The sequence below is a fragment of the Chrysochloris asiatica genome, unplaced genomic scaffold (genome assembly GCF_000296735.1).
Source record: "Chrysochloris asiatica unplaced genomic scaffold, ChrAsi1.0 scaffold00064, whole genome shotgun sequence".
NCBI classification, from domain to species: Eukaryota; Metazoa; Chordata; class Mammalia; order Afrosoricida; family Chrysochloridae; genus Chrysochloris; species Chrysochloris asiatica.
The window spans coordinates 15,513,237-15,528,180 of record NW_006408582.1 but is presented as its reverse complement, the minus strand read 5'-3'; the positions used below and the strand labels follow the sequence as shown (position 1 = coordinate 15,528,180).

The following is a 14,944-nucleotide window of genomic DNA, read 5'->3' as shown; positions in this document are numbered from 1 at the left end:
ACCACTATGCTACCAGAGCTCCTTAGTGTAGTGGTTACAAATCGGGCTGCGAGCCGCAAGGTCAGCAGTTCGAAACGACCAGCTTGTTCCACGGGAGAAAGATGAGGCTTTCTGCTCCCGTAAAGATTTACAGAATCGGAAACCCTGTACAGGGTCGCTATGAGTCGGAACCGACTCAACGGCACATAACAACAACATACATACAAGGATAATATATGATTGGATAATATCCATGCGCCTAAAGGAAAGCCCAGTTAATAATACCACTATTATTCAAATTTATGCACCAACCACTAAAGCCAGTAAGGATGACATAGAAGAATTCTACCAACTTCTTAAATCTGAAATTGATCAAACATGCAATCAAGATGTATTGCTCATTACTGGTGATTGGATTGCAAAGGTTGGGAGCAAAGAAGGATCAGTAGTTGGAAAATATGGCCTTGGTGATAGATAAAATGCTGGAGAAAGCATGATAGAATTTTGTAAAACCAATGATTTGTTCATTTTAAATACCTTCTTTAGACAGCATAAGAGACGACTATACACATGAACCTCGCCAGATGGAACACATAAAAATCAAATTGACTACATCTGTGGAAAGAGAAGATGGAAAAGCTCCATATCGTCAGTGAAAACAAGGCCAGGGGCAGAACAGACCATCAATTCCTCATATGCAAATTCAAACTGAAACTGAAGAAAATGAAAACATGTCCGCGAGAGCCAAAATATGACCTTGAATATATTCCACTTGAATTTAGAGATCATCTGAAGGACAGATTTGATACATTAAACACTAAAGACTGAAGAACAGAAGAGTTGTGGGACGACATCAAGAATATCATACTTGAAGAGAACAAAAAGCATTCAGAAGACAAGAAAGAAGGAAAAGGTCAAAATGGATGTCAGAAGAGACTCTGAAGCTTGCTCTCCAGCTTAGAGATGCTAAAGCAAATAGAGGAAATGAGGAGGTCCAAAAGCTGAACAGAAATTTCAAAGATCAGCTCAAGAAAATAAAGCCAAATATTATAATAAAATGTGCAAAGATTTGGAATCAGAAAACCAAAAAGGAAGAACATGCTCAGCATTTCTCAAGCTGGGGGAACTGAAGAAAAAATTCAAGCGTTGACTTTCATTATTGAAAGATTCTCTGGGCAAAGTATTGAATGATGCAGAAAGCATCAAGAGAAGATGGAAGGAATACGCAGAGTCACTGTACCAAAAGGAAATGGTTAATGTTCAACTGTTTCAAGAGGTAGCATATGATCAAGAGCCAACGATACCAAAGGAGAAGTCCAAGGTGCATTGAAGGAATTGGCAAAGAACAAGGCACCAGGAATTGATGGAATGAAAATTGAAATCTTTCAAGAAAGTGAGGTGGCACAGGAGGCACTCACTCATCTCTGCCAAGAGATTTGGAAGACAACTATCTGGCCAACTGATTGGAAGAGATCCATATTTGTGCCCATTACAAAGAGAGGTGACCCAATGGAATGTGGAAATCATAGGACAATCTCTTTGATATACCATGCGAGTAAAGTTTTGCTAAAGGTAATAATACAGAAACGGCTACAATCATACATTGACAGAGAACTTAAAGAGGTTCAAGCCGGATTCAGAAGAGGCTGTGGAATGAGAGATATCATTGCTGATGTCCGATGGATCTTGGCTGACAGCAGAGAATATCAGAAAGATGTTTATCTGTGCTTTATTGACTATGCAATGGCTTTGGATTGTGTGGATCATGACAAGCTATGGACAACATTGCCAAGTATGAGTATTCCAGAACACTTAATTATACTCATGAGGACTCTGTACCTGGACCAAGAAGCAGTTGTTCGAACAGAGCATGGAAACACTGAATGTTTTAAAATTGGGAAAGGTGTGAGACAGGGTTGTATTCTTTCACCATACTTACTCAACCTGTATGCTTGAGCAAATAATACGAGAAGCTGGGTTATATGAAGAAAAACATGGCATCAGGATTGGAGGAAGACTCATTAACAACCTGTGATATGCAGATGATACATCATTGCTTGCTGAAAGTGAAGAGGACTTAAAACATTTACTGATGAAGATCCAAGAGCACAGCCTTCGATATGGATTACATCTCAATGTCAAGAAAACAAAAATGCTCACCACTGGACCAATAAACAACATTCTTATTAATGGAGAAAAGATTGAAGTTGTCAAGGACTTCATTCTTCTTGGATCACCTATCAACACTCATGGAAGCAGCAGTCAAGTAATCAAACTATGTATTGCATTAGGCAAATCTGCTGCACAAGACCTTTTTAAAGTGTTGAAGAGCAAAGATGTCAGCTTGAGGACTAAGTTGCGCCTGACCTAAGCCATCGTATTTCCAGTAACCTCATATGGATGCGAAAGCTGGACAGTGAATAAGGAAGACTGTAGAAGAATTGATGCCTTTGAATTATGGTGTTGGAGGAGAATATTGAAAGTGCCATGGGCTGCCAAAAGAACCAATAAATATGTTTTGGAAGAAGTGCAGCCAGAGTGCTCCTTAGAGGCCAAGATGGCCAAACTTCGTCTCCAAACTTTGGACATGTTGTCAGGAGGGAACAATCACTAGAGAGGATATCATGTTTGGTAAGATGGAGGGTCAGAGAAAAAGAGGAAGACCCCCAACGAGATGGATTGGCCAGGTGGACTCGTGTGTGGCAATGGTAGTGGGGTGGCCCGGGATGGGACATTGTTTCGTTCTGCTGTGCGTGGGGTTGCTATGAGTTGGTGCCAACTTGATGGCACCTAACAACAACAACATCCATCCAAGGAGCTCTGTTAGTGTCGTGGTTATGAGTTGGGCTGCTAGCTACAAGGTCAGCAGTTCAAAACTACCAGCTCTTCCTTGGGAGAAATTTGAGGGTTTCTGCTCCCATAATAATTTACAACCTTAGAAATCCTATGCAGGGCCACTATGAGTTGGATTCGACTCCACAGCACACCACCGCCACTACCACCATATGCCCAATTGTATTCTGAGTCTTTAACCTCTGAAGCATACCTTTGCTTTTATTTTTTAGTCCATCCTTCATACACTTGCCAATTTATATGTACTAAAACCATTAATCATGTTATCTATTGCTTGAAGACTACTGATGGTTTCCAGTTAATTACGGCATTATTTACTCAAGTGTGTTCCATCGTTGCTAATTGATGTTAAGCTCAAAGAACTTCACTTGGTCCAGTAAGTTTGGGAAACTGTGCTAAATTAAGTAGATATTTATCTCTTAACTTTGGAATTCATTAGCTCCTTTAAATGCTAAAATATATATTGTGACTCTCTAAGAAAAGAACACTTACCCCTCTCTTATCAATTATCTCATTATCTGACAATTCAAATGTATGACAATAGTAAAAATTCTACTATCAAACTATTTTATTCATCCATGATGTATATATGGCAATAACAAATGCCAAGATCTCTGACAGTGTACAAAGAAAGCTCATACTGCATAGTACTTCGCTGCCCAGCAGGAGAAAGGAAGGTGTGATCTCCCTGAGTGATGGGCACAGGTGGGGCTGCAGTGGGGCTGGCAGGTCCTGGGTGTCTCTCGGAGCAGTGGCAACTGGTGTCCTGAAGGTGGGTCACCCTTAGAAATAGAGAGAGGAAGTGGGACCCTGGAGTCTTGCCCCAGCTCCCAGTTCTGTGGAGCAGCAGGAACGGGCCAAGATGTGCTTAGGATGAGCCCTGAGATGGGGCATTGAGTTGTCTGGTGTCCATGGGATGAACCCCATGTCAGCTGGCAAGCATCTGTGTAGTCCCTTACACATTCTCAGTGCCTCCTTTTGTGGGGGCACAAATGAGAGCAAGGCAGGCTACCTGGACAAAGGTGGGGTCAGTGGGTGAATGGCCAGCAACAGCTGCAGTTTAAGGTCAAGGACAGAGACCAGGCTTGACTATCCACAGCCTTGAGGAAGCTCTGGATTGTTGATTCTCATGGGCACATGGAGGCTATCTTAGTTACCTAGTGCTTCTATAGTAAAAATACCATGAAAGGGTGGTTTTAATGAACTTAAATTTTTTCTCTCACAGTTTAGGAAACTAGTTCAAATTAAGGGTATCAGTTCTAGGGGTAGGCTTTCTTTGTTGGCACTGGAGGAAGGCCCTTGTCTCTTTTCAAAATCTGTGGGCCTGGCATCCCATGGAGATCTTTAAGTGTTTTGCCATCCATCATATCCTAAGTCAAGGAGGTTCACAGCGCAGGGACCAAAGGATGCACTCCACTCTTGGATTTTCTTACCTGGTGGTAGTCAGGTCTGTCCTTCTCTGCTTGCTTCTGTCTCATGTAAGGTAGAAGGCAGGTGATGCAGGCCATATCCCAGGGCTGTGATTTGAGTAGGGGTGCTGCATTCCAACCCAATCCCCTTACAACTGATTGGCAGATCACATTAGATCAGATCATGGGGGAAGATTGTATCATTATATAACTATCAATCCATTGAGAATGATGGTCCAGTCAAGTGGACACATAATTTGGGGAACAGTTTGATCTGTGGTAGAGAGAAAAGAAGGCAGGACCACCAAGCAATAGTAGTAGGATGCTTGGGTGGGGAGCCAGCAGGAGAATCCAGTGGGCAGTATTACCTATCCAACATCCCCCTTCCTGCCCATGAACAGGTAACCATCTTATCCTGACAGATCTACAGAAGGCATTTTGGGGTCACTGAAAGAATGAGTCAGGGGCACCAAACCTGTTAACACTGTCTGGGAAGGAGAGGGAGGGAGCCCTGGATGTGGAGAGATACTTGGGTTACCCTGGCTGTGCAAGACTGGTTGAAAGTAGAGAACACCAGAAAGAGGCAGTCATTCAAACATAACAAAGGGATACTGGATGCTTTAACATCAGGGAAAGTATACGTCAAAGTTGAATCCTTTCATCATACTTATTCCAGCCTGTATGCTCAGTAAATAATCCAAGAAGTTGGATTATATGAAAAAGAGCATGACATCAAGATTGGAGGAAGACTTGTTAACAACCTGAGATATGCAGATGATACAACCTTGCTTGTTGGAAGCAAAGAGTACTTAAAATACTGATGAAGATTAAAGTCTACAGCCTTCAGTATGGAGTACATCTTAATGTAAAGAAAACAAAGATTCTCACAGTTGGGCCAATAAATAATGTTATGATAGATAAATGGAGAAAAGATTACTCATAGACTTCATTTTGTTTGGATCTATAATCAACACTCTTGAAAGGAAGGTAGTATTCAAAAAATCAAATGATATATTGCATTAGGCAGATCGACTCCACAAGACCTCTTTAAAGTCTTAAAGAGCAAAGATATCAGTTTGAGGACTAAGGGGTGCCTGACCCAAGTCATGGTATTTTCAATACTTTAAAGACTTTAAACCTCATATGCTTGTTAAAGCCAGACAGTTAATAAGGAAGAAGAATCTAGAAGAATTGATGCATTTGAGTTATGATTGATGTTGAAGAAGAATATTAAAGTACAATGGACTGCCAGAAGAAACAGGTCTGTTTTGAAAGAAGTTCTAACCAGAATGCTCCTTAGAAGTCAGGGTGGCAAAACTTCATTTATCATACTTTGAACATGTTATCAGGAGGGACTAATGCTTAGAGAAGAACATCATGTTTGGTAAAGCTGAGGGTCAGTGAAAAAGAGGAAGACCCTCAAAGATGAATTGGCACAGTGGTGGTAGCAGTGGGCATGTATAACAATTGTAAGGATTGTGCAGGACCAGACAGTGTTTTGTTCTGTTATGCATAGGTTTGCTATGAATTAGTGCCAACTTGATGACACCTAATAACTACAGCAAATCAGGTTATAGGTTTGACATTTATTAAATGAGAGTGGACTAGACAACTAAGAAAATGTAACATTATTGATTTAGTATTAGATTTTAACTCCTTGATAAAAGCTGTCTTTCCAGATCTAAGCATCTGTGTTTACCAATATTTAATAGTTGAGAGTCTTTGGGAAGTTACAGAAACATACAGACTAACTTAAGCAATTTGGGAATTAATCAGCTGACTCAGAGAAATGAGGTTGAAGACCCAGGCTAGGAAATAGAGGAGGCAGGGTAGCTCCTGGAGTTTCAGAAACAAGGACTTAAAAGCTGCACCACGACTGAGGGACCAATCTCCAGCTTTTTTCATTTCCTGCTCAAGATTCCAAGATTGAGCAGAATATTCTGTTGGATTAGCTAAGTCTTCTAGATAGCCTTTGTTTGGAGCACTTGTTCTTAACCAGGGGCAATTTGCCCTTCCAGTAGACAATATCTGGAGACATTTTTGCTGATCACAACTGGGCAGATTTCTATTAGCATCCCTAATAGGCCAGGGATGCTGCTCAACATCCTGTACAGGACAGTCCCCAACAGTGACAAATTATGGAGCCCCAAATGTCTGAACTGCTAAGATTGAGAAATCCTAGTTTGGGCAGACTGGGAATAGTTCCATCAGACTGTATCCTATTGAAGAAGGGAAGAAACTAGAAGGCCATTACTGAGGAATATCAAATAGATATGAGAACACCAATATATAAATATAATTATAAATACAAGAAAGCTTCAAAAAAGTGTGAAAAGTGGAATTAAAAGAGAATAAAGTTTTCCCATTAACTTTTTGAAGCCCATATATATTGTTGTTGTTAAGTGCCATTGAGTTGATTCCGACCCATAGCGACCCTGTATAGGTTTCCAAGGAGCAGCTGGTGAGCTTGAACCACCAACCTTGCAGTTCAAATGGCTTTGCAGTCTGGCGCATTAACCCACAGCACTACACCAGGACTATGTGCACGCACACACACGGAGCACAGTGGCTCTATAGGATAAGTACTGTACTTAAACCTAAATCATAAGGTCAGTGGTTCTAGTCCACTAGCTGCTATGCAGAAGTGCTTTTTGCTTTCACAAAGAAGTACAGCTTCAGAAACACTGTACCAGATGCTGTGAATTAGAACTAACACACATGAATTTAACAACAGTATATGTGTGTATATGTACACATACACACTATAAACTTGGACAATAATTCCATCTTGGAATGTGAAGATAAATTACATACTTATAAATGCACCTGAAGCCTCTCAGGGGAAAATGGACATTTATATAATATTTTAAGTTATAAACTTAAATTCTTAAAAGATTATAGGTGATTATTTACTTTTAAAATTTGAAACTTAAATTTTCCTGTAGAGTAACCTGAAAAGAATGTATTATACACATTTAACTCTGATTATTTGGCTTTTTAAAGGAGAATTATGAGCAGTATTAATAATAAACTGCACTCAAGTATAACAAACTGCCTTGTCTTACTAACTCTGAACTAAACCTAAGTACTTTTGTAAAGGAATGTGTAGTTGAAAATGGAACAGAACTTATTTTCTTGAACTATTGAACTTGAACAGAACATAATTATCTCCTCTCATTGGAGGAAACTTTATTAATCAAGCTGATTCAAGCCAGCATTTAGTTTTATTTGGACCCTGGACCATGACTATTTGCTAATACCAGATTGTGGGATAATATTAGAGGACCCTTTTCTCTTGTCAGCAACTTTGGATGTTGTATATAAAAGTGTCAGGTTTTTTGTCTGTAGCCTGTGCAGATATATGTAGAATTTTTCTTGAGTTAACTTTGTTCTTTACCTACACAGTAATTAGTGTTAAATTCAAATAGAAGGAAGATTGCTTTAGCCCAGACTATTCCTACATTTCTTTTAATATGAACACTGTTTGAGAATAGGCCACATTCACATGACTCATAACTTGCTTATTTTTCTCTCATGTAACACCCTTGCTCTACCAGGCCTTTTTTACTACCCTGAAAAGTCTAGAAATTATTAGAAACTCTTCCCCTGCTCTTCAAACATGGTAGCTTTTGTCTCAACCTCCAAGGGATCTACTGTCATGTGTGATTTGAGTGAGCTTCTTAACTGTGGTGCTTAGCCTAAGAACCACATGATGTACCTCACCCAGGGTGTCGTTTCAGGTGAACCACTGTCTGCCAGAGAAGATAGTAGTGTACCGTGATGGCGTGTCTGATGGCCAGCTGAAGACAGTTGCCAACTATGAGATTCCTCAGCTACAGAAATGTTTTGAAGCTTTTGAGAATTATCAGCCCAAGATGGTCGTATTTGTAGTTCAGAAGAAAATCAGTACCAATATTTATCTGGCTGCTACTGAAGACTTTGTGACTCCCTTCCCTGGGACGGTAGTAGATCACACAATAACAAGTTGTGAATGGTAAGTGGACAAAAAAAGAAAGGGTTGGAGAAGTAATCTCTTCCCTAGGTACTGGAATGGGGAGGTTGTCTGGAGAGGTGTAGTATAGAATTCTTAGAGATTTCTTCTGTTAAGAAAATAAAACTTAAAAAAAAACAACAACAGTTAAAAACAACAAAGCTGTTACCTCTTAAGTATAAAATATTGAACATACATTCTTTGCTAAGACAATGTAGTCTTACCCATCTACAGATAGTGTAGTGTCTAGCCCCATTTTTAGATGGCCTATTGAGGTTGCAGACCTGAATTCTAATCTTGGTTTGGCCACTGTGTCCTTGATCCAGTTACTTAACCTCTCTAAGTGAAGGAACTAAAATGATCTCTGAGATCATTTCCATCTCTGTATGGCCAAGTCAGCCTATCTCACTAATTTGTACTTTTTCCTAACTAGGGTGGATTTCTACCTTCTTGCTCATCATGTACGGCAGGGCTGTGGCATTCCTACGCATTATGTCTGTGTTCTCAACACTGCAAATTTGACCCCAGATCATATGCAGAGGTGAGCCAATCAGTAATTTGCTATTTCTTACTCTTAAGTAACTCTGGCCCACTAGATAAGGTGGGGAGTCCTGGTGTGGTGCTGTAGGATATGCACTGGAATGCTAACTGAAAGGTTGGTGGTTCAAACCCATCAGCTGCTCTTCAGAAACCCTACCTATACAGGGTCGCCATGAGTCAGTACTGAATCAGCTAATTAGCAATAGCTAATGTGGAGTTACTGCCTACCCCAGTAATACTTATCCCTTGATTTTCTTTATGGTATCTTTTTGAGCAGTGATTGTTAATCTTGGTTGTACATTAAAATTACTGGAAGAGCTTTAGAAAAATACGATTATCCAGGTTTTACCCCCACCAAGAATTCTGACTTAAGACTTGAATGGACCCCAGGCATCAGTGGGGTTATTTGCTATTTTTAAAAACTGCTCTAGATGGAATGGCATACAGTCACAGTGTCCTTGAGTTTAGATTGTATGAGGGAGCTTGAAAAAGTTCATGGGAAACAAAATGAAAAGAAAATGGAATTTTTCCACAAACGTTTTGTAACCCCCTCATGTAAATACTCTGTTGGGGTACTTATACTTCTTGAGGCAAAACATTTTTCTCTTTGTGTTGTTTACCTTGTTTATCTTGTAAAAATGGAGGAGGAGAGCACGTAAAATGAGGGGATTTACTCATACCTTATGATTTACAAAAAGTTGAAATAGAATCTAATTCTACTTTGAAGTTAATGATTTCAAAGAACTATATCATGTATTCCTCAGTCCCCCAGTTAGCTGAAAAGTATGTGTGTAGTAGTCCCATAAACACATAATCACACCCCAAATTGAAGGTGGAGGGTGATAAGGCTCATATTTTCTTCTTGGCCTACAGGTTGACTTTCAAATTGTGCCACATGTACTGGAATTGGCCTGGTACCATCAGAGTTCCAGCTCCTTGCAAATATGCACACAAGCTAGCTTTCCTGTCAGGACAGATCTTGCATCATGAACCAGCCATCCAGCTGTGCGAGAACCTATTCTTCCTATAACTGGATGTAAACTCCTTGGGGAAACAGATTTCTGAACTCCGCTGTGATTCTTGCAGGATCAATAGAGATGGTAGTGAGGTTTATGTGTTGGTATTTTCCCTTTCTCCAACCCAGTTGAATTGAATAGCTGCTCTCTTGCTCTCTCTCTCTCTCTTTTAAAACTTAACACCAAGAAGCAAGTCCCATTGTAAATATCAGCTGGAAATTGCCTTGTTGCCTTTGTAGAACCACTGGAGGTCTTACTGCTGCTGTGTAGGTGGAGTGGGTGACTGTAGGAAACCTTAACAGTCTCCAAAGCCAACATGAGCTGTAGAAACCTGCAGGAGCAATAATTATACCTATAATCTGTGCTTACTAAACCCTTCCCATTTCTGGCGCCAGAGGTTATAATGAATGAAGTCATTGCAAATTTCTTAAAGTTACTTTATTTGGGCTATTAGCAATGAAAATAAAGAAGATCTGTAAAGAATAGTTTTTTAACTAGATATTGTTATTGCTGGCAGGTTTGAAAGGCATGTAGTAAATAAGTTTATGGTATAGCCAGACCTTGCTAACTTAATCTTTCTTAACGATTGTGTTTCTGATGCCTGTGACTTAATCTAGATTTGAAAGAAGGCAATTTAGCTATTCCTTTGCCTCTGGAAAGATCCCACATGAAAGTTTTTTTTTATGTATTTTACTTGCTTTACAGTACAATACTAAGTTGATTTTCTTCTCTCTCCCCCCCCCCCACACCCCTCTGTTCTTTGCTACTGCTCTTTATGAAGAAAATTTTCATTTTTTAAAAGTTAAGAACCAGAATCTGTGGGGAAAATGTACCATGTAGGAAGGTTCAAGATGGGATGTGAGTGTTTACTGAATCTTTCAGGTGTGTGGCCTTCGTTCCTATTTATACATGTTTGTAAACTGAAATTCTCCGTTTCCTTGCACAATAACCTCTTCCTGGATGTTGGCTCACTTGCCAGGAATTTTTCTGAATCCAGGTCAAGAATTTTAGAAATTGGCTTTAGAAAACATGGCACTTCTACCAAAGTCCAGACATTACCGTTTAGAAAGTTCTCACCATAGCTATGAGTTTTGTGAAGCATAGTTTTGTGTGTGTGTTTTTTGGTTTCTGGCCCTGATTTTAAATCTTCCAGTCCCTTCAGGCTTGAGTCAATCTTATTTTGCTTTTGGGGTTTTAAAAGTCAGTTTTATTAAACCTTTCCAAATTTTTATTTGTTTTTTTTTTTGGTGTGGCAATAGGGAGGGGCTGACAGTGTGTCAGAAGAGAAACTTTAACTTAGAATTTGTTAGAAAAAGAAAACCAAGGAAGTTTTTGGGTTTTTGGTTTATTGTACAGCTCAGCAGAGCCTGAAGAGGTATGAGTGTTACAGTTCTTCAAGTATACTTTTTTATTTGAATTGCAAGACTTAAGGTGAGGCTAAGACCTGGAATTTTAAAAGCACTGAATCAAACTAATTGGATCACTGGTCTCTAACTAAACATAACAGTTTTCTGATTCTTTTTGGAAGCATTTTTTCATTTTGGAGTTGAATTTCCTACTACTTTTTCTCTTATATAATCAGAAAGACAAATAGTTGAATATAATGTAATTAAAATTTTTTTTGATTCCTAGTGTTTGTGTATGTGTTTTGCCTTGTTTTACAGTTTTAACGCCAAAATGATTGAGCCATGGGGTGGTAAATAAAAACAAATTTGTATAGATGTTTAATTGTGTTTGAAATAGTGTCATTATTTATTATATTGGTGTTCTTATTCTTCCAAGAGCTTCAACACTTGTTACAATTACTCATTTATTACTCTGCATGCAGGGTACCACCTCCATTAGCAGTAGCCAGGTAATCCATTGTGAGCAGGGTAATAGAAACCTCCTGGAAAACAGACTGGAAGTCTCACTTCTGGGACATAGAAGGCATTTTTGTGTGTTTGCTTTGTTTTCTTTGAAAAATCTTTCTCCATATGACAGCCACATCTATTAGCTAAAGTAAGAGCAAATCCCCAAAAATGGCTTTTCATATTTTTCTTTTTAAAAAAATAGTTGACTCACTCTACATATACTTTGTGATATGTTCTTATTTTTGTTAAGTGCCGTCAAGTCGATTCCGACCCATAGCGACCCTGTATAGGGTTTCCAAGGAGCAGCTGGTGAGCTTGAACCACCGGTTTCCAAGGAGCAGCTGGTGAGCTTGAACCACCGACTTTGCAGTTCAAATGGCTTTGCAGTCTGGCGCATTAACCCACACCACCACAGTGCTTATAACACTTAAAATGCCTTCCCAAAGCATCCTGGCTGCTTGCCTCACTGGTTATATCCTTTTAGAATACTATGAATTCTTTCTTTCAGCAACAACCATTCTTAAATGATGCAATGCTTCTAGAACTCAGTCTAGGAAAGAAATAACCTAATTTCTGTATAGTGCTACAGGGTATTTTCACTTGGGAAGGATTTTGTTAAATACAGGTAGTCTCTTGACTTACCATGCATTTGAGTTACAGTGAGCCATGTTTATAAGCGTCTGGATTTTGTTTTTATGTTTAAATATCTTATCATTAGCATTATGTTGTGCATATGCATGTTCCAGTGTGTAATCTGCTGATGTCATTCTTAGGTACTTGTTTACAAATGTTTGTATGTAATGTTTTCAACCCCTAACACAAATTAAGATCAGATTTATAAATATACTGATAATAAGAAGTGATAGTAATGAAAAAAAATATGTCATTTAACTTACATCACAACTACCTTATGATGGAGTCCTTAGAACAGAACTCCATTGTAAGAAAGGAAGTAAGTAGTGCGAAAAAGAAATTTCAGAAATGACTAGTTCCTTATATTGGAAGCCTCACAGTTGGGGTCTGAAATTGATTCTTAGTGATTTGGAATTATTGGAGAAGACCCTGTTTTCTCTTCCTAGGATTATTTAAGTTTCTGAGAAGTTTTCCTATATGAACCTTTTATGTTCTTTTAAAAATGAGGAAAACAGGAAAATTTACAGTAATAGGACAGACTGAGCTGGCCATACTGAGAAAGATTGTTGGCCAAAATAGGAAAAAAAAATTTTTTTTTTCAAATTATATAGCTATATTGGTAGGGGGTGGGCGGGGAGAGAAAAAAGGAGGGAGGGAAGGAAGAAAGGGAATTCAACGCTCGCTCCATAGGTTATGAACTAAATACAGGGGTGGGTAAGCGCACTGAGATTTCTCATTCTGTGTAAGGATAGAAGATAGGGCCTCTAAGCTGTGAAGTTCAAGGTTGTTGCAGTTAAATATTCTAGACAAAAACAGCTGGAACATGGAAGGAGATCAGAAACTCCCTACAAATAGCGTAGTGGTTACGAATCGGGCTGCGAACCTTAAGGTCAGCAGTTCAAAACTACCAGCCGCTCCATGGGAGAAGGAGGAGGCTTTCTGCTCCCATAAAGATTTACAGCCTCGGAAACCCTGTACAGGGTCTCTATGGGTCGGAACCGACTCGATGGCATATAACAACAATAACAAACCAGTATCCTAAGGCAGAAGATTGTTGTTTGACCAGGGGTATTGGTGGTTGTGTGCCAGTGACCCTCTCTAGGGTTTCCAAGGCTGTAAATCTTTTCGGGAGCAAACTGGTAGATTTGAACTGCTGATCTTGCGGTTAGCAGCCCAGCTCGTAATCCACTATGCTATGAAGGCTTTGGGGGTGATAAAAAGCTATCCTCAAGGTATCCCCAAATCTGAGCCACAAACAGGTAAGAGGATTTTTCAGTTTTTATAGCCTGCATACTAGAGCATCATAAATAAAAAGTTAACATAAAGATTGGCCAAAACTGCATAAAGCCCTAGATCCTTGAAGAAGTAAAGTTAATTGGATTGTAACACACACACACACACACAAACGCAAAACAAGGAACCCACTGCTGTAGAGTTGATTTCATCTCTTAGTGACTCTTGATGTGGTTACTACCGTTGAGTTCATGTTTTTCAGAGAGCAGCTGGTGTTTTCAACCACAGACCTTGTGGTTCCCAGTTCAGTGCTTATCCTACAACGCCACACCAGGACTCCATAGTGACTCTGTTGTTAAGTGTTGTCAAGTCGGTTCTGACTCATAGTGACCCAATGTAGGGTTTCCAAGGAGCAGCTGTGAACCGAGTAAAATAGGCTGTAGGGTTTTGAAGGCTATAAATCTTTATGGAAACAGACTTAACCGCAACTTTCTCATGTGAGTTGCTGGTGGGTTCAAATTACTGACCTTTCTGTTAGCAACTGAGCACTTTAATTACTGCACCATCAGGGTGCTTTGATTGCAGCACAGAAAGGTATAAATGGGAACTATGAATGAGAAGAGAGGAAAGAAGGAAAAGGTAAAATATTTGTCCAAGAAGTTCCATTTAGTTAAACTAATGAGTGACAGACAATAGTGGGGGGAAAAAAAGGTCTAATTTTCCAGAAATTAATCTTCTAACTGAAGAAACTTATTAAGAAAAGCAAATCTAAACATACTATTAGAAAACTCTAGAATACCAAAAACAGAATCTTAAAAAAAAAAGGTGAAAAAGGTTGCTAACAGAGAAAGCATCAAAACTAGCTGCAGATTTGTCTATAATCATAATAGGTGCCTTTGGACAAAGGAATGGGAGTTCCTGGAGTGGCATAAACAAGTGCTTGACTACTAACCATCAAGTTGGCAGTTTGAACCCATTCAGGAAGATAGGTCTGAATATCTGCTTCTGGAAGGTCATAGCCATGAAAACCCCATGAAGCAGTTCCACTCTGACACACATAGGTCACCATGAGTCAGAAACTAACAAGGGGATTAAAAACAAATTTACATAAAACATTTACAATATTGATTGAAAAGGACAAAGAAAAACTTCACAATGCTTAAGGAAAATTAACTGTCAATTTGGAATTCTGTGTTCCAAGCTAAACTTAAATTCCAAGGTCTTAAAGATAAAAATAATTTTTTAAAAAATAATAAAGATTAGAGAAGAAATTAATGAAATAGAGAACAGAAACTAGAGAAAACAAAACGAAGTTTTTTTAAAAGATAAACAAAATGGGTAAAACTTTAGACTGATAAGAGAAGTAGATTCAAATGATTAAAATCAGGACTGAAGGGAAATGATCACATTACAGAAATTAAAAGGATTAAAGGGAAT

The 14,944-nt window shown here is 39.0% G+C and overlaps 1 protein-coding gene across 1 annotated transcript in view; it reads left to right on the top strand.

Moving 5' to 3' along the window:
• The window catches only part of PIWIL2 (piwi-like RNA-mediated gene silencing 2), a 120,599-nt gene extending 110,797 nt beyond the window's left edge, over nucleotides 1-9,802 (top strand). Inside the window, exons 20-22 of the mRNA XM_006864397.1 lie at nucleotides 7,982-8,235; nucleotides 8,666-8,773; nucleotides 9,646-9,802. Of these exons, the coding sequence (XP_006864459.1) occupies nucleotides 7,982-8,235; nucleotides 8,666-8,773; nucleotides 9,646-9,802 (519 nt within the window). The remainder of the gene's footprint in view (nucleotides 1-7,981; nucleotides 8,236-8,665; nucleotides 8,774-9,645) is intronic.
• The last annotated feature ends 5,142 nt before the right edge of the window (nucleotides 9,803-14,944 follow it).